Source organism: Fulmarus glacialis, unplaced genomic scaffold, assembly GCF_000690835.1.
Source record: "Fulmarus glacialis isolate BGI_N327 unplaced genomic scaffold, ASM69083v1 scaffold10933, whole genome shotgun sequence".
Taxonomy (NCBI): Eukaryota; Metazoa; Chordata; class Aves; order Procellariiformes; family Procellariidae; genus Fulmarus; species Fulmarus glacialis.
Window position 1 is genome coordinate 45,993 of NW_009204897.1, and position 25,967 is coordinate 71,959.

At 39.8% G+C, this 25,967-nt stretch overlaps 1 protein-coding gene across 1 annotated transcript in view; it reads right to left on the minus strand.

Annotated features, from left to right (window-relative positions):
- MAP7 (microtubule-associated protein 7) overlaps positions 1–24,013 on the minus strand; it is a 37,093-nt gene extending 13,080 nt beyond the window's left edge. The window contains exons 1-8 of the mRNA XM_009575171.1: positions 23,764–24,013; positions 18,862–18,972; positions 13,290–13,403; positions 9,776–9,900; positions 6,992–7,107; positions 6,320–6,600; positions 2,508–2,691; positions 386–581 (exon numbers count right to left, since the gene is read on the minus strand). Of these exons, the coding sequence (XP_009573466.1) occupies positions 386–581; positions 2,508–2,691; positions 6,320–6,600; positions 6,992–7,107; positions 9,776–9,900; positions 13,290–13,403; positions 18,862–18,972; positions 23,764–23,899 (1,263 nt within the window). The 5' untranslated portion in view covers positions 23,900–24,013. The remainder of the gene's footprint in view (positions 1–385; positions 582–2,507; positions 2,692–6,319; positions 6,601–6,991; positions 7,108–9,775; positions 9,901–13,289; positions 13,404–18,861; positions 18,973–23,763) is intronic.
- Between the last annotated feature and the right edge of the window lie 1,954 nt (positions 24,014–25,967).

A 25,967-nucleotide genomic window follows, 5' to 3' on the forward strand; every position in this document is an offset into this window, starting at 1 on the left:
ATCTTGGCATCTAGACTTTCTATAACTGTGGGGACAAAGTTCTCTGGTATAACACCATTCATTAAAATCCCCCAATACAACTCTCTTGATTTTTTTCATCACAATTTATCAGGAATAGGAAAGGATTTGTTCTAAATAAATAAATTCTACAGGAGAAAAAAAAACCAAAACAAAACTCAACTCCCTGCCACATGTTTTTGTCAAGAAGAAATATCTTTACTCTTTGAACCACTCTATGGAATAAACTCTGCCAGAACCCTATTCACTTTATATATAGCATTTAAAATTTAGATATCCCTCTAATCTAGATGCTGTGTAAGAGGTTTTGCTTCATCCACTTTGCTGCCAACCAGACTGGCACAAGAATTCCAGGATGGGAGCATACTTGTTTCTGAATGCGCTCCATCTCTTCTTTCTCCTTCTGTTGTCTCTCTTCTGCCTGTCGGTGCAGCCGTTCTTCCTTTTCCCGCTCCTCCTCTGCATCCTTTTGGTTTTTTTCTGCTTCCTGTCTGCGAGCTGCTGCTTCTTCTCGGCGAGCTCTTTCTTCAGCTATCTTCTGCGACAGCTCCTCCTTCTTTTGCCTGCAATCATGAAACAAGCATAAGAAAAGTAAGTAAAAGAAGGGAAAAAACCCAAACCACTAGATTCCTGACCCAAGACACCAGCACTGCAGAACACCTGGATAAAGGTTGCACTGCTCTCTCATTCATAAGAGCATCAAAACACCTGAACTGGGTCGAGCCAAGTTGTCTGTTCTGCTTTCAGCAGGGGCCAAAGGTGAAGCCTTACGGAATACAAAATCTTTGCAAGGCAATACCAATACTTCTCCAGCATACGCCTGGCTTCCACTCATCTATGACTCGAGTACTTTCCGAATCAGAAACAGTATCATTGACTTTAACGCATCTTACAAAACACTTATTTCTGTAATTTCATTTGATCATATTTTGAAATAGTATACATTTTCAGCACCCACCTTACGTTGCAGCAATGACTCCTGAATTTAAAAACAGCATCTAATTCTGCTGATTTTTGAACGTTACCCTCCTAACCTCACTTAATGCCCCCTCATCCTTGTATTATGGGAGTGAATAGCTTTTCCCCTTCACCTTTGATGTTACCCAAATTATTTAGGACTTTGTAGCTTATCATATGCCCACTCAGAAGTAGAGGGCAGATGGTCTTTCCAGCTGAAGAATTGTCACCTGCTTAGTAGATTTTCTTATGGGACCTGTTCTATACTTGTGATCTTCCTTGATGTCTGTCTGCACTTGTTTTCATAGTTTTACTGAATTTACTATCTCAAAAAATATAAAACTCAACATTCAAGAAGTGGATTCACCTTGGATAGTTCAGAATGACATTTTCATTTTGTTCTCCTTTTCCAGTAACTGGTGACAGTTCAATTATTTTGTTGACCATGACTCACTTGATACTTTCATATACTCAACTCCAAACCAGATCTCTTCCCTCAGAAATAATTAGCCCAGATACCACCACCACATGAGTTAAGTTAGGATTATTTCCTTATACACATTCCTTTATGTTTAGCAGTATTGCAATTCAGCTTCCATTTTGTATCTCAGCAATGCAAGATACATCTGAAACTCTTCACAACTGCTTTATCTCACTGAAGACCAGCGTTATCTCACTGGCCACAACTCCTTTCAAGTTCATTTACGAAGGCACTGAACAGAGACTGAAAACTCCTTTCACTGTGAAAGCTGGTTATTCTTTACTTTTTGTTTTCAATCTTTCAGTCTTAGTATTTTTTCACCACATTACTCTGATGCCACAGCAGTTTATTTTCTTTAAAACCCTTTTAAGACAGACCATGTTGTGAGCCTTTTGGAAAGCCAGGCTATTTTAACTGGCTCTGCCTTGTTCCTATGTTCAGCAATGTTGTTAAAGAATTCCAACAAATTCCAGAGGCGTGGCATCCCTCTAAAAACGTGCTCAACTTCAGTTATAGCCACAGTCATAAGTATCCAGATGGGCTACTCATTTTCTAGTAGAAAACAAGACGCAGCATCAATTACCCTCCAGAACTGTTGGGGGTCTTGATTTTAAATGAGAAAATAGAGAGCTTTAAGTCACAGTTGTTGGTCACCTAAACACCACCCATGGTAGAGATCTTACAATTCAAAGTAAGAGACATTGTCCCAATCACAAAGTTGAAAACAGCTGTGCAGAGTTGCCTAGCTGGAATAAACGAGTATAGCTTTGTTAATCTCTGAGGAAAAAATGAATCACTACAGCAAGGATCTGCTCTTTCCTCCCATCCTATTTTAAAGTGCTATTTGGGGTAAGTTTTAAGCTTTCTGCTTAGGTACATATTGCACCTACAAAAAACTCCAACAGGAAAATTAGTTTTCGGGGAGGAACTCGTGCCTGCTGCACTTCAGTACTGTGCTTCATATATCACAATATAACAACAGAATATACAAAAGAAGCTACTAGGAGGCTGCTAAAAACATATCTTGTCCACTGCAGAGGTCTAGAATCACCTTTCAAGCTCTTCTCTCTCCCTCCTTTCTTGCTCCTCCCGTTCCCGCTGCTCACGGGCAAGGCGCCTCTTCTCAGTCAGTAGCCTTGTTGCTTCTTCAGGGTCAGTTGTACCTGCAGAGGTCTTTGTGGGGGCTGGGGGTGGAGAAAGAGCTGGTGGAGCAGGAGGTAGGGATGGGCTGGCTGCTGAAACAGATGGGAAGGAAAACTAGTTTGTACAGACACAGTAGCCAAGAAGACACTCTTGAAACAAACAGAAAATAGTTTCAAATACTCTGCAAAATATTTTCAAGCTTACATGGTTTTATAAATGATTCAGAGGAGGAAGAAACTTCTAGGTGCTAGAGGTTCATATTCCTGAAGGGAAGTTTGTTTTTACAAGATATGTGAAAGCAGCTGCAGTTGAAAGGTTAAACCATCTTTTCTGTCAGAAGAATAAATGCTGACGGGTGCTCAACAGGAGTTATGCTGATTCAGCAAGTCCCTACCATCACATTTCTTAAGCTTGCCCAACTCAGAGAACAGAAATGAAACATTGTGGTACTATATCTTCTTCTGTCTGATCGTCTACATCTGAAGAGCAGAGCCAGATTTTTTGGTGATAGGCCAATCACTTTGGGTGACTTGGTGATCTCACACATCAACTGTCTGAAGTAATTTGCAATAAGGGTAGGACACAAACCATCATCAATTTTGCAGTTACTCCAACCTGAGGCAACTTGTGGAACCAGAACACAGCTTCTTAACAGGCTTTGCCACTATTGGTGATCTATGGCTTGTGTTCAAACTTTTGCAGTGCCTTCAGATAAATTGTTTACCCAGCTTTGTCTACTTGCTAGAGAGGGTGTTACAGGTTTTTCCACAAGTAAAACACTGGTTCACATTTCCGGAAGCTTGCCTGGCATTCTCTAGCACAGATACAGAGCACCTCAACTGCACTTCTTCGCCAGAGGCCAGGGACCATTACCAACAAACAAGCTAACTGAAGGAAGCATTCCCAGGGTAATTGCATCTGATAACGCAGACCAACATGGATAGGGAAGACTTTGAACTGTCAATGGAATCAGATTCTGATCCTGGGAAGATACATGTAAAATAAGTCACCAGGAACAGCCAGGCGATGATTTTAAATATACATTTCTAACCACTGTTTGGGACCTTACAGCATTTTCCTCACCTTACTAACAACTTCCAAGAGGGGTTTCCCCCCCGATTACCCCCTCCTATACCTCGTCATGTATACAAACACAAATTCAGCTGCTTTCTCTGTGCTGAATGCTTGTATCTGCTGACCTCTCTGCTCTCTTCTTCTATGAAGTAAAAACTATGCAGGTCTTTCTATAACTGCCTTCAGGGCTTTCACCTTGAATTCAAATGATACATGACACCAGTAATTTAAAGAGTGCCAGGGCCTGTTCTCTAGCCCTGAGGTGAGCTGGCACAGTTTAGCCTCAGCCAGAGCACTGTTCTCTCACATTACCAAAACAGGTATTCAGTCCACTCCCAGGGAACAGTCCAGGCCTGGGCTAACCTCCAAGATGTAGCTGGGAACTCAGAAAATTCTGGGATGGTCAAATATAAAAAGATAAGTAGGTTGATCACTCTAAAGCTTGGGAGCCCTTTATGCTCTTAGTAGCGTTGGGGACAGAGGGTAAGAAAATGTGAGGCTGCAATTACAACGTGGACCAGAAACACACCAGAGAGCCTTTGTAATAGTCAAACAGTATAAATTGGAGTTCCTCCACCTCGGCCTTTTTTAATTTACTAACACGGACCAAGGGAGGTCTGTCACTCCCAAAGGGACCACAGCTTTGTGCTGCTTGGGGCTCACTTCCTGCCTCGGGTGCCGAAGCTGGCAGCGTAGCAAGTAGCCTGTTTAATGCACACCGGCCCCGCTGTTAGAAGGGATGACAACAGCTTGCACAGGCACACCCAAAATAATTTTAAAACTTCATTGGTATTAGTAAAGTCATGTGAGATTTGCCTGCAAAAGCTTGAATAGCTCCATCAGTGATTACTACCTGCTGACCTCCTGGCTCCTGTGGCTACACAGACAGATTAAAGGACAGTTCAGATAACTGGCAGAAACCAGCTATGTTCACCTGCAACACAGACCTAGGAGACATCAGCAATGTCCCTCTAGCTCCAAATGCTGCACTTGCCCTTGCCCCTCTCTAGATTCTTGCATTCAACCAGTGGCCAAGTTTTGGCAGTTTGGGCCTCCATCTGCAGTACAAAGCCTGTCCTCTAACCTCACATGTAAAATGCTTAGCCTGAGGTCTCAGTCTTTGGCCCCAACCATCACTTCCTCTGGCTTTGGCAAAAGCCATCCAATCTGAAGTGCTGTTCACCACTTTGACTATAGTATCCTTCTCTTTTGCCCCTCTCTACTACTTGTTTCTCTGCTGTGAATACAAACTACTTCACTTTTGAATATCTTTATCACACATAACCTGTTTCCATACTAAGTGACCTTGTCACAAACTCAAATATTGACTGACTCTGCAAAGAAGTTGAGTCTCTCTTCCTCCTGAGCTAAACTGTCAAACAAGCATGCCAACGTTTCTCTGGTCTGCACCTTTCACTGGGGAACTACAGCTTGTAAACATTTGCAAAGTTATTTCAGTGGTATCCCTAAAATCCTTTTAAAAGGAAGCTTTCTCCTCAAAAGGAAACAGGCAAAAGGTTATAAGAGTAGCAGTGAAAGCCCATGCTAACATGGCAATTATATCTTCTTTACATGGCCATGGACAACAGATGCATCCATTTATTATTGTAGATCTCTAGCTTTTTGTGGGGTTGCACCTTGTGTATGGGTATCAGACTGGAACTACCGTAACAGAACTTATTAACAAAAGAAATCAATTCACATCAGATCTTCTCACAGAACAACCCCCAACTACACATCCTGCAGTTAAAATGCAGGATTATTAATACTTAAAAGTGTTTTTGAAGGACAATCACAGGGGAATCTATGAATTTTAAATTCAGAATCCTAAGTAACCAGTCCTGTGAATCCCAGTGGTCACAATGGCTGTTCTATCCTATCCACGAGAAAGACAGCTTATGCCATATTTACAATGGACTAAAATGTCTGCTGGAACAAACCTACATTTTTCATTTTCAGATTTACCTTTTGTCCTTCCTACACTTTCTGATCATTATTTTATTTTGTGTGTACATCCTTTTCTGCCTTGCTGCTTTTCAGAATTGCTGTGGTTTGGTGTGGGGTTTTTTTGTTTGTTGGGTAATTTTTTTTTTTTTTTTACAAATAACTCATTTTCCCTGAAAAATTCTGCATATTCCTCTTTACTCTTCTCCTTGGTTCTCCTCTGCATTCTACTTTATCTTGCTAATCTCTCCCACAATACGGTACTCTTGCAATATTATAGGTAAGCTGATAGTGTTATCAGCACAACTGTACTGAGTGTCTAGGACAGCTAGACATTCTCACTGCTCACACTACCTTATGTGATGGCTTCCTATACCATTAGTCTTCAGATCATTATAATACTACTTCAACAGTATGAAAAGAAGCTGCGTCATGATGTGAGCGACAAAATCATGGTCCAGAAGGGCAGAGAAGCGGGCTGTGAAGCCACACTGTGCGAGGCAGGTCTGAAAGTTGTTTTGACTGTTACAAGCAGGAGGGCTTCAACCTGTGTACGCTTTTCTCAACAAACATGCATCTGCAGGAACGTTCTGAAGAATTTAGATAGAAAACTACTGAAAGCTATGTTGTTTCAGAGAAAGGGAGGGAAGAACATAAGAGACTCTCAGACATTCCTTAACCTAAAGGAGGATCTCTCCTTACCTTGAGTGAGCTCTGTCTGGACAGCAAGCTCTTCCTGACTTGCAGATTCTCCAGTACCTGCTGAAGTTCCTTTATTCTCTTGTGTCCTCTCCTCATTGGCCTTTTCAGCCTCCTTTTCTGGTCTTTTCTTCTTACTCTCTGGTTTGACCTCTTTTTTGACTGGCCGGATGTTGCCAGGAGAAGGAGGACGTGCCTGAGCAGAGGAAACTTTGGAGGAACCAGGTGGAGAAGTTATCTGCTTGGGTGTGCCAGGCAAAAAAGGCAAAGACTTTGACGCATGCCTGTGTAACCACAAAGAGTGACAATCACTATCAGACATGTTCTGCTGGATACCACCTACATATCACCTCTACAACTACAATAGCTAAACATAAAACTTCTCTATTGCTCTGCTATCAACCTATTAGCTTTCATGAAAAATGCTTCTCTTTGCAACTCTCCAGATGTGGGAGCACTGAGCCCAGTCAAGAGGGAAGAAACCAGGTAACTTCCTCCTTCTTCCCCTTCCTCAAAGCAGTAGTAATATTTTTCTAAAAGCAGGACTGTCTTTCCTTTGTTGCAGAGGGAAAACATCTACATCACCAAATAAGTTTGCACTGTTTCACATTTAATTAATAGAACAATCAGAGCTACCTGTAGCTCAACCTCCAGCTAAGCGTGTACTTGGCTTACCAAACTGGAGAGGGAGCTGGTGATCTAGCTTTGGGGTTGGAAGAAAAATGACCTCCTTTAAAGCTGGCTGAGAAGCTGGATGACAAATGGTCTCTCTCCTTTTCTTTTTTGTCAGTCTATAGTTCAGCAAACAAAAAGACAAAGTCAAGCCAGAGTTCACACGGCTAAAGAAAGCAAAGCAAGCTCAGTTAAGGATGAGGGGTTGGGAGGCTGAAAAAAAGCAGTGCTGAGTCAGTAGTTTCTACAGCCTGTTTAACAAGTTCATTAATATAGCTCCTGTAATCTGCCACCATCTTTGTCAGTAAATACGCATTTGACAACAAGAATCCTTCTTAATCATGCTCTCTACTGTCTTAAGACATAATGGGCTAATTTGCAGAGGCTTATTTTTACACAGGCAAAAAAGGTTTGATCTTTGCTGATTGTATTGCCAATAGTACCTTCCACTACTACCCATAAATCCTGGATTTCATTTGAAGAAAGTGAAAAACGCTCCCCCGCCTTGCCCCCCCACTCCTCTAGGCTCACACTTAGTCACAGTCCATATACAGCACAAACTTTTTGCTTTCATGCTTTTATGTGAACACCACAGATGCCCTCGAAGCCCTCAAATGTGGTACAACAGTTATCCTATTCTTCTTTTCTTGGATGATTCCACAGCACATACTTTTTTGCCATTGATTCTTACACATGGTAGCAATTTCCTCTTTTTCCTTCTTTATTTCTCATCTCAGGATTTTATTTTTTAAAGTATTTCTGTTATAGCTCTTGTTTGTATTAATAGCACTATTAATTTAAAGGAATATATCAGAATTCAGGCATCTATATACACTTCCTCCATTTAGCTACAGATGAAAAACTTCAGGTTTTTGGAATAATGAGCTCAGACTCTAGGAGTATGAAGAATGGGAATACTGGAGAGTATATTGAGCTGCCACTCAGCCAACATGATGCAGATGGGCTGCTACTCACCACCTTGGCTGGGGCTTAAGCACCAGCCCTGCAGCATGTGTACCATGCTGTTTTAGAACCTCTCTAGCTGAGAGCTCTGCAATGCTTACCTCCTGAACTGAAAACCAGGTTAACAACTGGAAAATAAAAACTGAAAACAACTTCATGAGCACATAAACCCTTGGTTTATCTTCATAAATCCAAGAGGGGTTTTTTGGGTCATTATGGTTAAAATTACATAACTTAATATTAGCAATAGATGGTCTCGATCCTGAAGTCATTATTCAAGAGTAATTAGCCAGCTCTTTGGCAGTATAATTTACTAGATATCTACTGATTAATATGATAATCACCTGAGTTATCAAAGCATACACAGCCAGAATAAATGCATTACAATGAAGAAGAATTTTGGCTCCTAGCAATAACTCTCCATACTGTATCTACTTCATTAGTCTGAAAACAGAGCATCAGAAAACTGTTCTTAATACCAGTAAAGTAAAAAACTGAATTCCTACAAAAGTTTACAGAAGAATTAGATTCTCCACACCATACAATGCTTAATGCAGTCATTTTGTATTAACAACATTTTTATATTGTCTCCTCCACCAAAATGTATCAACCTTTCTTCTTTTGAATTAGAAAAAACAAAACAAAACACAACACCACCAACAACAAAAACTCCAAAACCAAACCCCAAAATACTCACAATGAGAAAGACCCAGGAGGTGCTAAACTGATAGCCCTGGAGATTACAAGGCACTATGCACATATTATGAGATTTCTATACAGATACATCCCAATGCTGCACCTTAACTTAAACTTCAGTCTATGACCATCTGCCGGAAAGATTAAGTACTGGCTATGACTCATGTGACTTTCATTAACACTGCTTCCAAGAAGGATGTCAACAGCAGCACTGCCTCTTGATATTTTGCCCATCAGGCCAAATGAAAATGCAAGCACCCCTTACACAATCATTTGCAGAGATAATGTCACTTTTCTCACACTAAACAAACTCAGGCTGTAGAGTACAAGGAAAAATATAACTGCTCAGGTTCAGCAAATGATATCTGAACTGGAGCTGACTGCATCCCATTGGCTTGGAGTACAGTCAACATGAATTCAGTCTGCCTGTATCACACTGTTATGATTTTCCCTGAAAGCTCAGATCAGTCACAGTACTGCTACCAAATCATTCAGAATGAGCAGGTGACCTGTGGGAAGCCTCGCTTACAAACCATGCTCCTAAAACAACCTCTTCCTTTTCAATGAGGAAAAGTTTACTAGCCTGGTCTCCTAAGAAAGCAAAGCTGAAGTGACAGTGCTCTGTGTGCTTATGTATATGGACATGTGTGAGTGCATGCTTTCCCCCCTCTTTATCCCAGGGGCTCAGCTGAATTTGCTGAAGGCCTCAGAAGATATGAAGTTCTACAGGCTCTGTGAAAACAGGTTGTTGAGAAAAAAGATTCCCTACTGAGGGAAAAGCTGCAACACCAGCTTGGGCGTTAAAAGGCAGCAAAGAATCCACTTGAGAAAAGGGCACACACTCTGCCTGCCTCTGTGCCTTGTGAGAAGCCAAGGCAGCCACTCTGCAAACATGGGTGTTTTTCCACATGGATTCTTTGGTGCATAATCAGGCTACGTCACCACATAATGTAGTATATTGCAGTTAAAATCCAGCCAACTATGAAACAAATTGGAGGGGGTGGAGACAATGCAGAGGGGAGGATCAGCTTTAGTCAAGTATCCTTGCAACTATTCCTGTTCTAACAAGCAGTGCAATCAGGTGGTCATAGCACAAGACACTAGCTTATGTACAACTGGCACACTTACCCCTGCAAGATGTGTTGTTCTCCTACGTCCAACAGCATCAGTAGAGGCATACAGTTTTGCTCGGTCTCCTGGATTCCTACAGTTCATGGTCTTGTAGGACAGAGGACTGATGGGACTGCAAGATGCTGAACGGGGACAAACGGGGATAACTACGGTGTTGGTTGGTTTTGTTATTTATTAATTTTAATTATAGAGCAGCATTGGAGAATTGACAGAGGAAAGCCAGCAGGAACAGAAACAACCGAGAAAGCAGAAAAGAAAGAAGGTATTAATACACAGACGAACAACTAATTCTCAGGTCAGAACCATCATGTAATACACTAGCTTGGTCACACATAGAGTAATGATACAATTCAATAGGCACTCATGTACTTTTCCACTTGTAAACTAATAATTTCATTTAAATAAATTAAGAAGTATGCCAAATAACTGGGTAGTAGAAAGTAACAATGTTTTTCTGTTAAGTTTTTATACAACTGGTGGTTCTGAAAAAGCAGTGGACACAATGACTGGTCTGACTGACTAGCTTAGTATATGCATTGACGTGAGTTTCAATTACATTCGGAATAGAAAACAATCAAACTAAAAATCAGAATGCCTATTAATTGGTCTTGGAAGTGGAGGAAAATAAAAGGACACATACACATACAGATCAAAACATTAACAACACATTTCCTCTATTGCTGCCTATAATTTTTAGCATGCGACATGTTTTTAAAAATCCCTCTTTTAGGAATATTTGAAGCCCAGCCACCTAAGAACTTTTCATATTTCTTGATAATGCTAGAATAACAACTGAATCAAATACGTTCTCAACAGCGAACTATTTTACACATTAAAAAAAGCAGGCTAAGAGCAACAAATGAACTTGGAAATTAATATTTGAACAAGTAACCAGAAGTTTTCCCTGGTTTGCACAAGGACAAAGACTATTACCAGATCTCCTGCCAATGGCAGGTTATCAAGTATACGGTGTTCTGATTACATGTTCAAAGACAATTGTAACACTGCAAAACATATCATGGGGAACTTTCTGCAACAAAGTATTCTTGGACTTTCTCCTGATTTAACTGAAGATGACTGGGAAAAACTGTTATTACTGCAGAGTTTTATTTGTCTGCTCCTTTTTGTCTTTCCTGGTCATTTAATAGAGTCTTAGCATAATTATATTCAGTATGTTACTTGAAGGAAAAGTAGAGCTTCTATATGGTATCTTCCCTATCCCTTTTTTTTTTTTTAAGGAAAAGAGAATTACATCCTCAGTTTCCTTGGTAAACAAACCCAACATTTTTTGCCTGTAGGTCCCTTTCTGAGCACACTTGAAAGAATGCAATTCTACATACAGTTAATTCTTCCAGTCTTACAACATTACAGCTGCTGTTACAGGAAGAGCTCAGAGACTTAACAGTACTAACACTGCAAATTCTCCTGCACTGAGAGATTAACATCATGAATAAAGAGAGTCTCATGTTAGTGTCACAGCAAGGGCACTCATTCTTGCCTTATCATTTACAGAGATTTATGTTTAATGAGGTATTATGACTGACAAAAAAAAAAAAAAAATCAAGAAACAAGAAAACGGGTTTTTGTTCGTGGGTTTTGTTTTTTTTTTCAGTTGAGTATATCTAAACCAGATAGGAAGCAGGGGCACAACGTATGTTTTAAACAGCTTATAATTTATGTAGTTCCCGCCCTTTGTGAATCAATTCTCTTGCCGCACGCTGATTATCTGAAGTTACCACCAAGGATGACATCATAAGTATTAAAAGACAAGCAGTTAATTTTCATTTGCAATGTTGCCAAACAATGCTTTAGGAAGCAATTCCAGTGAATCCTGTACCAACAGGATTACATCTATTCAGATCAGCTTTTGGAGAGTTATTTAAAAACACATTTTGGTTTTTGAGGGTTATTTAAAAAGATCCAGACATACTTTTATGCTGGATGTCCCTAATAGCTCACTTAAAATTTAAGGACATGAATCCATATTTAATTTGATTTTGATTTTTTGCATTGTAATTTATCTTCACAGCCAAAGGGCAGGGTAATTTTCTAGGGAATAATGACAGGCTGGGGTGAGCTGAGTGCTCAGAGCACAGCTGTGAGCCATTATCACCACCTGATCATTAATCTCCAGGAAGTGTCCTGCATGAAGGGACTGCAGTTATTGCTCCTAGAAAATAATACCTGGAAAACAATGAGCAGATGGATTATTCTTCTGGGTGGTACAGTTCCAGCTAGCATAGGGAAGGCATTTCAGCGGAATTACCTCAGACTGATGACTGACAAAAAGGTCTTCCTTCTATTTGCAATCTTTCTCAACATTCCACTCAGTTTAGAGCTTATGGCGCAGCATAAACAATAGCAGTCACAAAAAAAAAAAATCTTCATGCTTGCTCCAGTAAAGTAACCACTTACAAAATTAAGTCACTGCTTTCTCAACTATTCCCTAATGAAGAGCTGATTTCCAATATCCTGCTTGGTAGATGACGTTAAGTATTCATTTTACAAGCTGTTGTTTGTGAAGAGTGAAAAGGAATTTTGTACTTGTTAATTCCACTGTTTGCAGAATATCATCCACCTTTTTTGCTCCTACAGCGCTACCCTTGTGGAAATGTACTGCAGCCCAATTAGTTATAAGAGTTCTTAAGTGAAAGCTTCTTTAAAAGTAATCTTAGCAGATCTCTATTCCTTCTTACCTTCTACATCCTTTAATTAGAATAAAAATCCTGTCTGTATCAGATAGGAAAGACCTGCCTACACTTAAACATTCAGCATGTGCAGCAACATACTATTTTAACGGTAAAGTCCCCGGTGCATGATCGTAAAACATCCTATGATAAAAGAAGAGGCAGCTGTCACCTGCCTAAAACAGATGATAAGCAAGTATGGCCTGGTTGTCTTTGGGACACAGTTTTGCCTGGGCTTTAAGTTACCACCTAGCAATATTTTCACATTTCTGCATGTTAATTTTCAGTAGTACATCAGAGAGCTCTTCCAGGGTTGGCAGAGAACTTTACAATTATTGTAACCTCACTAAACCTGCACATTTAACTTCATGTGCTATTAAATCCACTGCAACCAGGGCCTATCTTTCTGCAAGTCTAACGTGTTCCATGTGGGAAGTGCCCTGGTCCAGAGTGAAACCACTTTTTGCAGCAAGCAGCTCACAGTCTTAGCAGTGGGTGTGCTGAATCAGCTCCTTACAGCATTGTAGGCATTTCCTTAAACAGCCACGGACAGCATGACGTTGTTGCCCTGTGTGTGTTGTATTCATTTATTGCATTGATGACAAGGCAAAAGAAATTAAGAAAGAGGTAGTGGGAGAAAGAGGCATAGTAAACAAGTGTACAAACAAGCTTTCATGCTGTCACGCAACGTAATTATGGACATTCAAGCTAATTCTGGGATGCTACCGTACACTCATAACTAAATCAGTAACTTTACAACATCCCACAGGGAATCTGGAAAAATAAGTGGCTGAGACACGAAGCTTCTGTTCTTAAAGGTTTACCTGCATCTCCAGACAATGCAGCTGTGCTTTTACTTCGGGCCAGGAATGAGTGAGTGGGCGTCAGAAGCCTGGTTACAATGCTGCTCTCCCATGGACTGAGCTGTAGACGACGAGCTGAACGTGCACCATATAAGCAAGATGTTAGATCAAACACTTCACAAATAACTACATGTTGCAGAAGTATTAGTAGTATCTCCTCACTACTACATACCATGAAAATCTTGACACTATCCTTCAGAGATCAAAAGCATACAATCATTCAGTGTTTTGCATTTTACTCCATTTTAGTAGAGGAATTCCTATAGGAACACATATATCTGAACATTCAATTTGTGTTACTGCCTGTGGCATTATGGCAAATTGTTATCAAATTAAGACTGATATTTTGCACATACGCCACACTCCCTATCAGGAATGATAGGATAACTTCTGTACTAGGACAGCAGTTACCACTCCTAAATATTGACTTTGACAGAGATGTTTGTGTCCCAGGCTCTTTCTACACATAAGGTATGTAGTCTTCTAGTTACAAAAAAGAAGAATTACTAAAATATCTTCCAGAGTCTGCCAGCCTAGCTAGAAAAAAGCAAAGGTTGCTTACTACTATATAGAGAATTGTGTCAAAGAAAGAGGTTTTGTCAAAGCATCGCAAAAGGTTACAATGCGCCTCAACTGCGGATACCAAGCTCAGCAGCTACGGTTGCTTCAGTAATACATGAAGCCACAGAATACCGTAAGTACATTTGATAATTAATTCTCTGTCAAAAAATCTTTCTAATGATAATCTTCAATTTAGAACAGTAACAAGAGCCAACTTTTTGCACTGTTAGTCTGTTTTGACACACACACTACACATTGGCCTGGCTGCAATCACTCCCTTGCCTTGCTTTTCCCAATATTGCTTAATACAAATTTAGCTTGTATTCCTTTTGCCTTGTAAAATTTCTTTACTTTTTTTTTAAATACTATTTAAACATTGATCATGGTGAAGTAGGAACCAAAAGAGCCCTATAAGTTATTTTTTTATAATGAACTAGATGTTTCTTTGATACTCTGATGCAAGAAATTGTATTATAATGAGCATCACAAAACAAAACATTCAACTAGTTCCCCTAGTAGTTCATTGTAATAAGCTTAGACCATAGCAATAATCTTGATATTGCAAGTGAACTCAGGTCTTCTTGCATCTCAGCATTCATTGGCCTTAGTTTGGTGTTTACGGCAACAAAACTGCAGCTTGAATTTATGAGGCTCAGTCTCTAAAACATTCATTGAAGTGACTGGCTGTAATAAACTTGAGATTAATTTGCATTTTTAAAGGTAGAGATCCATCACTTTTAATAGCCATAAACTCTGAATCTGTCTTTAATCTACTCCATGCTGAGCCCCATGAAAAGGGGCCAATCTCAATCTCATCCGATGAAAATATAATTGCCTAATCTGCCCTCAGTACTGTTTTTCTCTTCTCAAATTGGTCCCCTAAATTCTGCTAACTCAATAAGGGGCATAACTATAGAAATATAGGAGACTCAAACACAGCAGGCTCTCTAGATAAGCATCCTTACACAATGTACTATTGCCAGAGCTCTTTGTGATTAATGGTTCCATTTCATTCGTACAGATTATACAGAGACACAAAATACCCTACAGAGACTTTCATTACAGCACACACATTATCATTAGGCTTGTAATTTAACAATGAAGAAAAATCACAGAACTACCATTAAATTGGATGCAATAATAGTAAAATCTTTGCTTCCTTTCTTCTCCAGGCACCATGCTCAGTATGATCACTGTTTAAAGCTACTGTTGCAAGATAGCAGATTCTTTTTTCTGGTCTCAGGTTTTACTAGGTGAGGCTCACAGGCATGAGTATGAATGAGCCTGGAGAATCTCTTCTATCATTATTTAACACAAAGATCATACAACTTCAGAAAGCAATCCCTGAAACTTTAGGCCAATAAATCAGTACTACGTATACTATCAATTTCTTGGCATTCATCTGTACAGCTGCAAACAGCTGATAAGTAAATGTCACAATGTAATATGGCCCTGTGGGCCAGCCACACACCTTACACGTTAGGCCCCAGAGAAGTAGTCTCAAGAGGACACGGCTAAGAGACTGGTGACTTAGAACACTAAATTGCCATGTCTCACCTATCCCATGTCATTTGCCATAAAGGTGAGTATAGTTTAATTCTCTTTTCTCTTTGCCCCTAACACAGGGGAGCTTATATCCACACCACCTACTGGAAGCAATCATGCGCCCACGGCATCCAACTAACAGCACTGAGGCAGTGTTTGGGAGCGAGGTAGCTGATACGCATCAACCGCGAGCTAAGAAAGACCAGCAAAAACTCTCTTCTCCATATAAGCAACAGGCGTGATTCAGAGGTGTCAAAATAGTTTTAGCCAGGAGCTTGGAGTGAGGTCTTCCTAAATCTCTAAAATTGGTTTTAGATCAGAGTTCATTTAAATACATCTTGGCTTTGTGGATCAAGGTCATCACATACAGAATTTTCCAAACGCACAGCTCCCTGAAAGCATCATATTTGACACTTCCAATACATATTCTAACAGTCATTAGCATCACCATTAACCTAGAACAGCCAAATAAACTTTTGCCACTGAGTTCCAAGTACAAGAGTATTAACACCTGAATGCGTTGAACAACTTAACTTTGGTGTCCAATTTACATTGAAGCAAATTGAATACAAAACAAAGAGCATCACAAAAATAGTAAGATTGACTTTAAAACAATAAGGTCAGGGTTTTTTTTTCTTGCTCTTTTTGTTTTTAACACTTTAGGGTGATGTTTTCAAGCTTTAGTCCTTCAAACCATCTGACAGACATGAGGAAACGATATTTTTTTGTTCTCATGCTGTGTTAGGCTATCACTCTTAGTGCTGTTTGCTCCTTATTTCCACAGAGGAAGCACATTCATGATAGGGTTGCTGGTGCAAGTACCCCTACCCTCAGCTACAAGCAGGTTAGTTTAAATAGGTTAAAGATGATCTCTACAGCCTAACTTGTAACTGAAAAGCACACAAAGTCCCAGGGAGCTGGCAACAGTGCATTGATTACAATCATCTGTATTTGTCTTCAGGATATACAAACTAAACACTGGAAAGTTGTCTTAGCAGCAGCAGATAAATAGCAAGTAAGCAAACAGCAGCATCTGATTAGCTCTAGGAACAGATGGGAGGCAGAGATTTAACAGGTCTCGTGATGAGAACCATGAAGAAGACTCACTGATAACAGTGGTGTTTGCTTATATAGAGCCACAACATGCTGAGCAGTAGATGGGGAAAAACTACTCTATGCTTAGATTCTCTTTCAATAGGAAACAATACTGGAGCCGCTGAATTTCTTCCATAAAGGTGGCAGACAAAGGGGACGCAGCGATCGAGACCTGTTCAAGATCTGTTTGAATGAAAGAGCACTGCAGAGAGGAGGAGGAACACAACTGTGGTGCAAGTTTTGCTTTTCCAAGCTAAGGAAGTGTGTAACTCATACCTTATCTAAAGTATTATCCATTTGCTAAGCTTTCCTTAAAGAGCACAATTACCAAAATTTATTGGTCAACAGCAGCTTTCTCCACTTGAATATGTGTTCATGTTTTGTTACAGTTTCAACTACTCAGACCTGTATCACTAACAGAAAAGCATAATGAGAAGCCTGTTCTAGCTGCCTGATTGTAAAATTGTGATAAAGAGCTATATAGTAATAGTATACTTGAAAAGGAATTAACCAGTCTTTTAGGCAATTAGTTAATGAAAACTTTTGTCTTTTGCTGGGCCAAAAAAAAAAAAATCCAAAAAATCCTGTCCTTCAAATGGTAAAAAGGTGCTGCTTAACAGAAGACATATTCTTGATGACAGCTATAAGCCACTTAGGGTAAGCTTATCATCCTCATCTCCAGCTTGCTGTTGTGCAGGTAGGAGGATGCATTACAGACAAAGTGTGATTTGGTGCCCTCTGGAAGGTGAAATGGGGAGCAGACAGAGCCTTCCTTTAAGCATTTGCCTTAAGATGTTGAGGCTACTGGAGAGATGAGCAGCACTTCTCCAGATACATGCTCAATTAGATTTAGGTATCTGACTTTGCACAAGAAAGAGGGCATTTATAGCATTTGGATTTGCTTTCTGTCTTGGAGTCTGCAAAACACATAGGAGACTTCTGAAGAGTTCTGTGCTGTTTTAATGAAAGTGCCAAGCAAAGAATGTATCAACATTTAAAGTTTCTGACATATGGCCATCACTTCTATATTCCTTCCCCTTCCCCACCACTAGACTGCCTATTATTCAGTCTAACTTCTGAATTTGAAATGGGTGGCAGAAGCTATCACACAATGAGTTACAGTCCATAAGAGACTATCCTTCATATTTAATGCTTGCTGCTGTTTCCTCCCTTGCCCCCACAATATCCTTCCTCAAAGCATCATCCCCTGGCAAAGAACAGCAGCCATCTGGAAAAATATATACACACCTGAAAAGCTAATAAAATTAAAACCGACTGAATGTCAACATTTAGAACAAAAAATTATTGGAGTTTTGGAATAAATTATTACCTAATATAATGCTGTATTTTTTGCAAGTTACCAGACTCTACAACTAGGTTAGCCCACTAGGATTAATGTGACTCATCAAATCAACCAGATACACACGTACAAGCACGCACATAGAACATGGCACTTAGTTAAGATACACAAATAATGACATCTACCAACCGGTTTTGCAACACAACCAAAGTTCCATTCTAAAAATTGTTTTTGAAAATATGCATTTATCTGGATTGAAATGGGACAGAACTTCTCATTCTCAGCAGAGGGCAAAAAATCCCTCCCAAGTACTTTTCTGTAAAGCTCTGTGCACAAGTTATACAAGAGACATTCTTTTATAAAACTCCTTTAAGCTCAATGCTTCAATCTCATAAATCCTCAGAACAGAAGCAGCAATTCAGCTGCACTAATTTTTAAAAGCTTAATTGTTTATCATTTGTGCAGAGTTGTAAAAAAAACATACACTGAAGTAAAGCAATCTTTGAAGAATAACTGACACAAAAAGTCAATAAACAGATCATATGAAAAACACCCATACCTGTTCAATAAAAATAACCAGAAATGGTAATAAAATAACTACTTGAAAGCTTCATGCAACATGTTCTTCGATATTCAAGAAGTACTACCAAAGAAAAAAGGAAAAAAAAAAATGGCAAAATGGCCTAATGCAAATAAAAGGTCACACATGATTGCATGCACTATGGAGCGATGTATTCTTTCAATAGTAGTACCTCATTTACTAAAAACCTGACAGAAGCACTGCTTTTATCATTTGCTAAAGTAAGATTGTTTAGATAAGTTCTCTTGTTTTGAAAAAAACAAGAAATATATATTTCTTCTCACAGGAAAAAATGTTCAACCATTTACTTTTCACATTTGAAGTCTTTTCACTCCCACTTAGATGAAGTACAAAAAATGACTTCAGAAGCTTGTTTCATGTGCAAAGTAATACATCAATATAGAACATTCTTTCTTGCTTTTCCTTTTTTTTTTTAATCTTTGAAACTGTACCTCTGTCTGGAGAATTTAGTAATGTTGCAGATGAGGAGGAGAGCCGCTTGTTAATGACTGGATCAACATGTTTCGAAAGGTTCATTGTTGAAACAGACCGCCTGTCTGGATCTAAAACAAATGGAGATAATGCTAATTGACAGCCCACATGCAGTAGTGCAAGTTCCTAGCTCACTAGTGGGAGGAGGAAAACATGACTAGGTCACTCCTGCTCTACCACAAGAACTTTCAAAATAGAATGGACTTCTCAGCAGACATTGTACTCGTGACTCAAAGACTGGGCACAAAACCATTTAATTTAAGTTTCAAATATCTGAAATATTCTGTTCATTGATTATCATTTAATCAGGTTGCAACCCAAGGACTTAATGGAGGATCTGAAGTGGATACTAGTAGACAAGATGATATTTTCTCATTCCTTTCAATATTCTCAGAAAAACCTTGCTCATGACTTACAACAGTCCTTCCCTGAAGCTTTCTAACATGCTTGGAAATGTGAGGTTATTCATAAAAAGACCCTTAGCACCTGAATAAAAGGTGACATTTGACAGGGCACTGTTACTAGGCAGAAGGTCAGCATCATGACAATACAATGCTGAAAGATTAAGGGAAGACTAGTGCACAAGGGAAGCAAGGGTAAGCACAAAAGGAATTAAAAGATTTAGTTAAAAATCCTGTAGTTATGTGTAAGCGCTAAACTTCCCACCACCGAGTCATTTCCTACCCACCGTGAATGAAGCGGTAGCTAGTCAATCCAAAACAGCACACAGCTTAGCAGATAAAGAAAACGAGTCTCTGTGGAAGGCTAGAGACTACTTGTAATGCACATGCTTGGTATATAACACTAAAGGGTTTTTTTTTGCTTTTAGGTTCTGTACATTTTAGAGCAGTATTACATTATTTGCCTGCGCAACTGCTGCAGAGTCAGCATCTGCACCCTACTGAGGGGGTGATGGTTATTTCAAGAATACAGACTGCACATACTTTGTGCACGTGCATGTGTCACATGAAGGTTGCTAGCACTGGCAGAAGAGGAGGAAGGAGATGAACAGGCCAGCTGTATGCTTTCTGTCCTCTCTCTCAAAAAAAAAAAAAAGCTACATGCATCAACTACATGTCCTCCATTGCAAATTTCCATTTGGAAATCTGACATTCAGAAGATGCTGGGAGAGTCAATTCTGCTTTTGCTTACATTTTAGCATGTACTGAACCTCAGTACTACTCAGCAAATCATTCAACCATGCCGAAATGCAACAAAGCTTGAGCATACGCCTAAATGCTCTGCTGATTTCATATTCTGTGTGTGCAAAAACACATCCACACGCTGTTTTGCAAGCAGATACAAACTCAGGACACTGACAACATTAAGGAGAATGCTGCTGAAATAGTATCTGCAATTGTTCATTTATGACAAGTACATCAACATTGTATTTACCTGTTCTGACCTAGTGGATTAAAGTACACTCACTGGGTACAAAAAATTTTCATAGAAATACAGTGCATGAAAAATATTTTCACTCTCCCCAGATCTATGAACTATATAGGATTCATCATAACTGGTTGGGGCAAAGAAAGGTTCTCCCCTACCCCATGTGATTATTTGCTCACTTTGTCTAATGTTAGAATCACTCAATGAGAGTATAAAATCAGCAAACTGGGTACTGGAAGGAGGACGAAACTCAGAAATTGGTTTTAAAAGGAGAAATCTAAATGTTATAGCTAAGAACAAGACCTCTGCAGGCTGGCAAGATTATCCCACATTGATCTATGGGGTATATGGAAGAGTGCTGTGTGCAAATCAGTACTGGAGACAGGATACTCAGGCTTCATGTGTCACAGATCTTTGTCAGAACAGTATTTGTGGGAATGGGATGGGGATTTTGATCTCATATCTAATCTATAGCTGAGAAAATGTATACTGTTTTTTCAAAAGATTCTACATTTGGCATAAAGGATGTACTGCATAAAACAGCTTTCTAGAGATGACAAATGACAATATTAAAAATCACCGCTTGTATTTGGCATGCCAACATTTCTTTTGTGTCTGTGAACATTATTTAAATGAATGGAATTCAGCATGAGGATTTGTGTGTAAGTGTTGGCAATATGAATCCTATAAATGTATGTCCTGGTTTTGGCTGGGATAGGGTTAAATTTCTTCCTAGTGCTGTGTTTTGGATTTAGTATGAGGAGAATGTTGATAACACACTGATGTTTTCAGTTGTTGCTAAGTGCCCTCCTAGTCCAAGGACAGCTCCCATGCCTACTGACTGAGCTAGGTACACAAGATGGGAGGGAACATAATCAGAACAGCCAGCCCAGCTGGCCAATGGAGTATTCCATACCATGTGACGTCATGCTCAGTATATGAATGGTAGGCGTGATCCAGGAAGGACCGATCGCTACTTGGTTATCGGTCAGCGCGGGTGGTGAGCAATTGCATTGTGCATCACTCATTTTGTATATTCTACCATTATTATTATTATTTTCCCTTTTCTGTTCTATTAACCTGTCTTTATCTCAACCCACGAGTTTTTCTCACTCTCACCCTTCCGATTCTCTCCCCGCCCCACCAGCGGGGGGAGTGAGTGAGCGGCTGCGTGGTATTTGGCTGCCTGCCAGGTTAAACCACGACAATGTAGAATAGGCCAATGCAAACGATTGCCTAGAAGATTGCTGGTTTCTTTGTTCTAAAAAAAGAATTAAAATATCCATGAACAACACATCAGCCAGTGCAGATGGTTATATATCTGTGTTCATGTGCAAAATAAATGTAAATCCTGCATATATGTAATGTGCCAAAAGGGTTTTAGAAAAGACCAAAATATTCAAATTGGGTCTTCTTGAATTCCAGTAGACAGAATATTATGCTTCATTTCAGTGAATTGTGCCAAATCTTTAGAGTCAGCCAGCAGTAGTTCTCCATAGTAAAAATCAGTAACAATGAAAAAATCTGGTACTAACAACAGTTCTAATCTATCAGCATGATGTTAAGCATGCATTGCAACTACATGAGGGTGGTTTAGTTACTGATGATCTCATTTCCTGAGAACTAGCTATGGGTAAAGGAATCAACAAACCACAGCAATTATGTACCAGGTTTTCTAGCACCACCCAGAGATCTGAAGTGGTGCTCCAGGCCTGCTAAATCGAGAAAGGTGAATGATGATTCAAAAAAATAACCTAGGGACAGAATGCAAGACAATGATTTTTCACAGTAAAGAAAATAAAAATCAAGTAAGTTATACAGAGTTAGGCAAAAAAGCAACCTTTTATGAAAAATAACTGTTCACTGAACTTCTATATGACAAAGATTTCAGAGCATTCTTTTCTCAACTTTTTTTTCCCTCCTTGATGAAAGCTTGGACACATTGAAATGTATACATTAGAGTAAGAAGAGAAGAATTCTAAGCACCACTTTCTGGTGAAAGAAATAAAGGACAAGTTCTCTTTTTTGGGTTCAAGCCATATTTAACAGGGCATATACACATTAATGATTGGCAGATTAAGTTAGAGGGATCTGGACAAGCTGGATCGATGGGGCGAGGCCAACTGTATGAGGTTCAACAAGGCCAAGTGCCGGGGCCTGCACTTCGGCCACAACAACCCCATGCAGCGCTACAGGCTTGGGGAAGAGTGGCTGGAAAGCTGCCCAGAGGAAAAGGACCTGGGGGTGCTGGTTGACAGCCGGCTGAACATGAGCCGGCAGTGTGCCCAGGTGGCCAAGAAGGCCAATGCCACCCTGGCCTGGATCACAAATTGTGTGGCCATCAGGAGTAGGGAAGTGGTCGTCCTCCTGTACTCGGCCCTGGTGAGGCCGCACCTCGAATACTGTGTTCAGTTTTGGGCTCCTCACTACAAGAAGGACTTTGAGGTGCTGGAGCGTGTCCAGAGAAGGGCAACGAAGCTGGTGAAGGGTCTGGAGAACAAGTCTTATGAGGAGCGGCTGAGGGAACTGGGACTGTTTAGCCTGGAGAAGAGGAGGCTGAGGGGAGCGCTCATCGAGCTCGACAACTACCTGAAAGGAGGTTGTAGTGAGGTAGGTGTGTGTCTCTTCTCCCAAGTAACCAGCGATAGGACGAGAGGAAATGGCCTCAAGTTGCGCCAAGGGAGGTTTAGATTGGATATTAAGAAAAATTTCTTCACCGAAAGGGTTGTCAAGCATCGGAACAGGCTGCCCAGGGAAGCGGTTGAATCACCATCCCTAAAGGTATTTAAGAGACATGTAGATGTGGAGCTTAGGGACACTGTTTAGTGGTGGACTTGGCAGTGCTAGGTTAACAGTTGGACTCGATGATGTTAACGGTCTTTTCCAACCTAAATGATTCTATGATTCTGTGATTCTAAGATAATTGGGGAAAAAAGCTTATAGCTCAAATTCACTTAATTTGCCCATCTTAAGTTTTTCTAGGGGGAAAAAAGGACTTCTATCTCCCAAAATATCTGTAGAAAGTACAGATAGCTTATTACAAAGAACAATTTTTCTTCCTTGTGTCTGTTTTAATCTCAGTATTTGGTCATTTCCACCAGACCTATTTTTTGAGCCATATTTAGCATTTGCACACAGTAGCTCATATCACAAGATTGACACAGCACAAGCACACCCACACATACACACACAAACAACAGCAAAGCAGCAGAAGCAAGAAGCTGTAGCAAGATAGAGTTACAGCATTAGTCAACTCCTGAAACAAGTTTTAACTTTTGTTCAGATTTCTCCTTGTTATCTTTTTGCTACACAAGAATGTCAGAAACATGCCATTGCTAGCAACAACAAGATCAAGAACAAAGAATTTAAACCAGCATACACTGAACCATCGTTCCTTTTAACAGAAGCAAAGTAAATTCCAGTTAACTGGCAGGGCAGGGAAACTGGCTAGCAAACCCAGCCTCCCTCTTTACCTGTGTTATTAATGCGGTTATGTAGTGCTCCTCCCCAGGACCACCTGTTTTGCTTTTGTTTTGGCTTCTGGCTTCTTTCAATTGTGCGACGTACAACAGCTTCATGTCGTTCCTTAAGTACAACAGGATAATACATTTGGATACTATTGGGTTTTTAACTTAATCTTCTCATCAAACCCTGCTACCATCCACACGGACAAAACCTAGCAGGCCTCCTGGAGTTGTGTTCAAGCTTATGTGCTGCCTACTAAGACACACACTTAGATGAACCATCCTAACTCGAGAACAGGATTAAGCAGTAATTAAGACATAAATAAGTTAAAATATTAACTGTAATTTTGAAAAGGTAAGATCTGTTTGAGACCTGCAGAACTGCAGAGAAAAAACAATGGCCCTATTATGGCAGTCACTACACAAACACATTCTAGGGCTACTTCCCATCTTGTATCTCCCACTACTAAATACTAGAACAATGGGAGAAAGAGGGGAAAAAAAAAAAACCCAAAAAACCCACACGGCTGAGCTGACTTACGTAGGATCACACTGCAAGTAGTTCCCAGCTTAACTGAGACAAATCAGCCAAGAGCATATTTCATTACACACTCACTTTCTTAAGTTGCCCTTTGTTAGGGCAACTAATATTTAGCTACCCTTATACTGAATGGCTAAGATTAACAGATAACCGTACAAACTGACCCAATTTGTATTTTTCTGCATGAGTTTCTGTAGTGCCATACACTGTAACCCAGACATGCTCAACTTAGCTGCATTTGATTCATAAAGGGCACTTTAAGAAGCAGTATCTGTGCAAGTAAGGCTTAAAATCCTCTTTCGCATGCTCTCTCATACTGACCATGGCTTATGTTGCATTCTTTCCATGAACTCTTAAAGAAAAAGTTTGATAGTACCGTATCTTACGGTAAAAGCAAGCTGAAAAGTGTTTTCATGACATTTCTTCTTACCTTATCTTCTTCTATTCTCTGCCTTCGCTTTTCTTCTACGGCAGCTCGCCTTCTCTCTTCCTTTAATCTCTGCTCTTCTAGCTTCTTTCTGCGTTCCTCTAAGTGTTTTTCGTAATGTTGCCGGGCTCTCTCTTCTCTTTCTAACCAGATGGATTCTCTTGCAGCTGTGAGAAAAATCGGAAATAAAAGTATTAACATGCTATATGTGACTAAGTCTTTAATACAATTTGAATAACCAAGCTAAACAGTAAAACTTTTGAACTCATTTTCTCAAGAGGACATACATAATACCCTAATCTCTCATGTATTAAAACATCGGGTACCCTGGTCACACATTCATTTCATTTCATCTCTATTTACTTATTATGAATTACTACCAGAAATAGCTAAATTATTTGAGCATATAGTTTTTACGTGGAAGAAAGGATTTTTTGTTAGTTTAAAATACCTAAATACTTAAGTCAGACATATGTGAACACATTTCTGTTGTACAAACCATGATAATTCTCTGTAATCTTTTACTGTAAAAAGAAAGATAAAACTACCACCACTCTATACCTTTACTAATCAATACAGATCCCTTAAGTGGCTGGGATGACTGGATAACAGTCCAGCAGCTGGACTGTTAGCCATACCAACAGCTGACCAGAAGGAAACAAGTTACCCACCAAAGAAGTCAGTCTTAAAGGTGAACTTTAATCTGTCATATAACTCCACTGCTGCAGAGCTCTGAACAACATGTTTCAGAAGTGCTAATCAAGACAAATCAAGAAGCACTACAGGAGACAAATTTTGCTCCCCATCAGGGTCTGATTTTTCATGAAGGTACTATCTGGAACACAGGCTCAAACTGTAGTCCACATGAGACCATTTACATATGATACTCTGGACCTCTCCCCATTGCTGTCTTGAAAGCTGCAGGTCCCAGAAATGTTTGTGTTCTAAGTAAACCTGTTACTTGCTTTTTAAAAATCCTGGACATTTGATACCTCTGGATTTTCATGAACTGACAGATGGGAGTGCAGGAAGAGATGCACATGAAGGTCACAAGACAAACAACACTGAGAACCACATTAGAAAACCATACACAGAAGGAGCTCATTGATAACACAGCAGCAACAGGGAACCAGGACAGTAAAGTGTCAAAAACACTTTCAATTTCCAAGGCCAGCAATGTAAGGAAGTTCTCTACCTAAGTCTAAGACAATATTTTTTAAATTCAATCGGGAGGGGGGAGGAGGG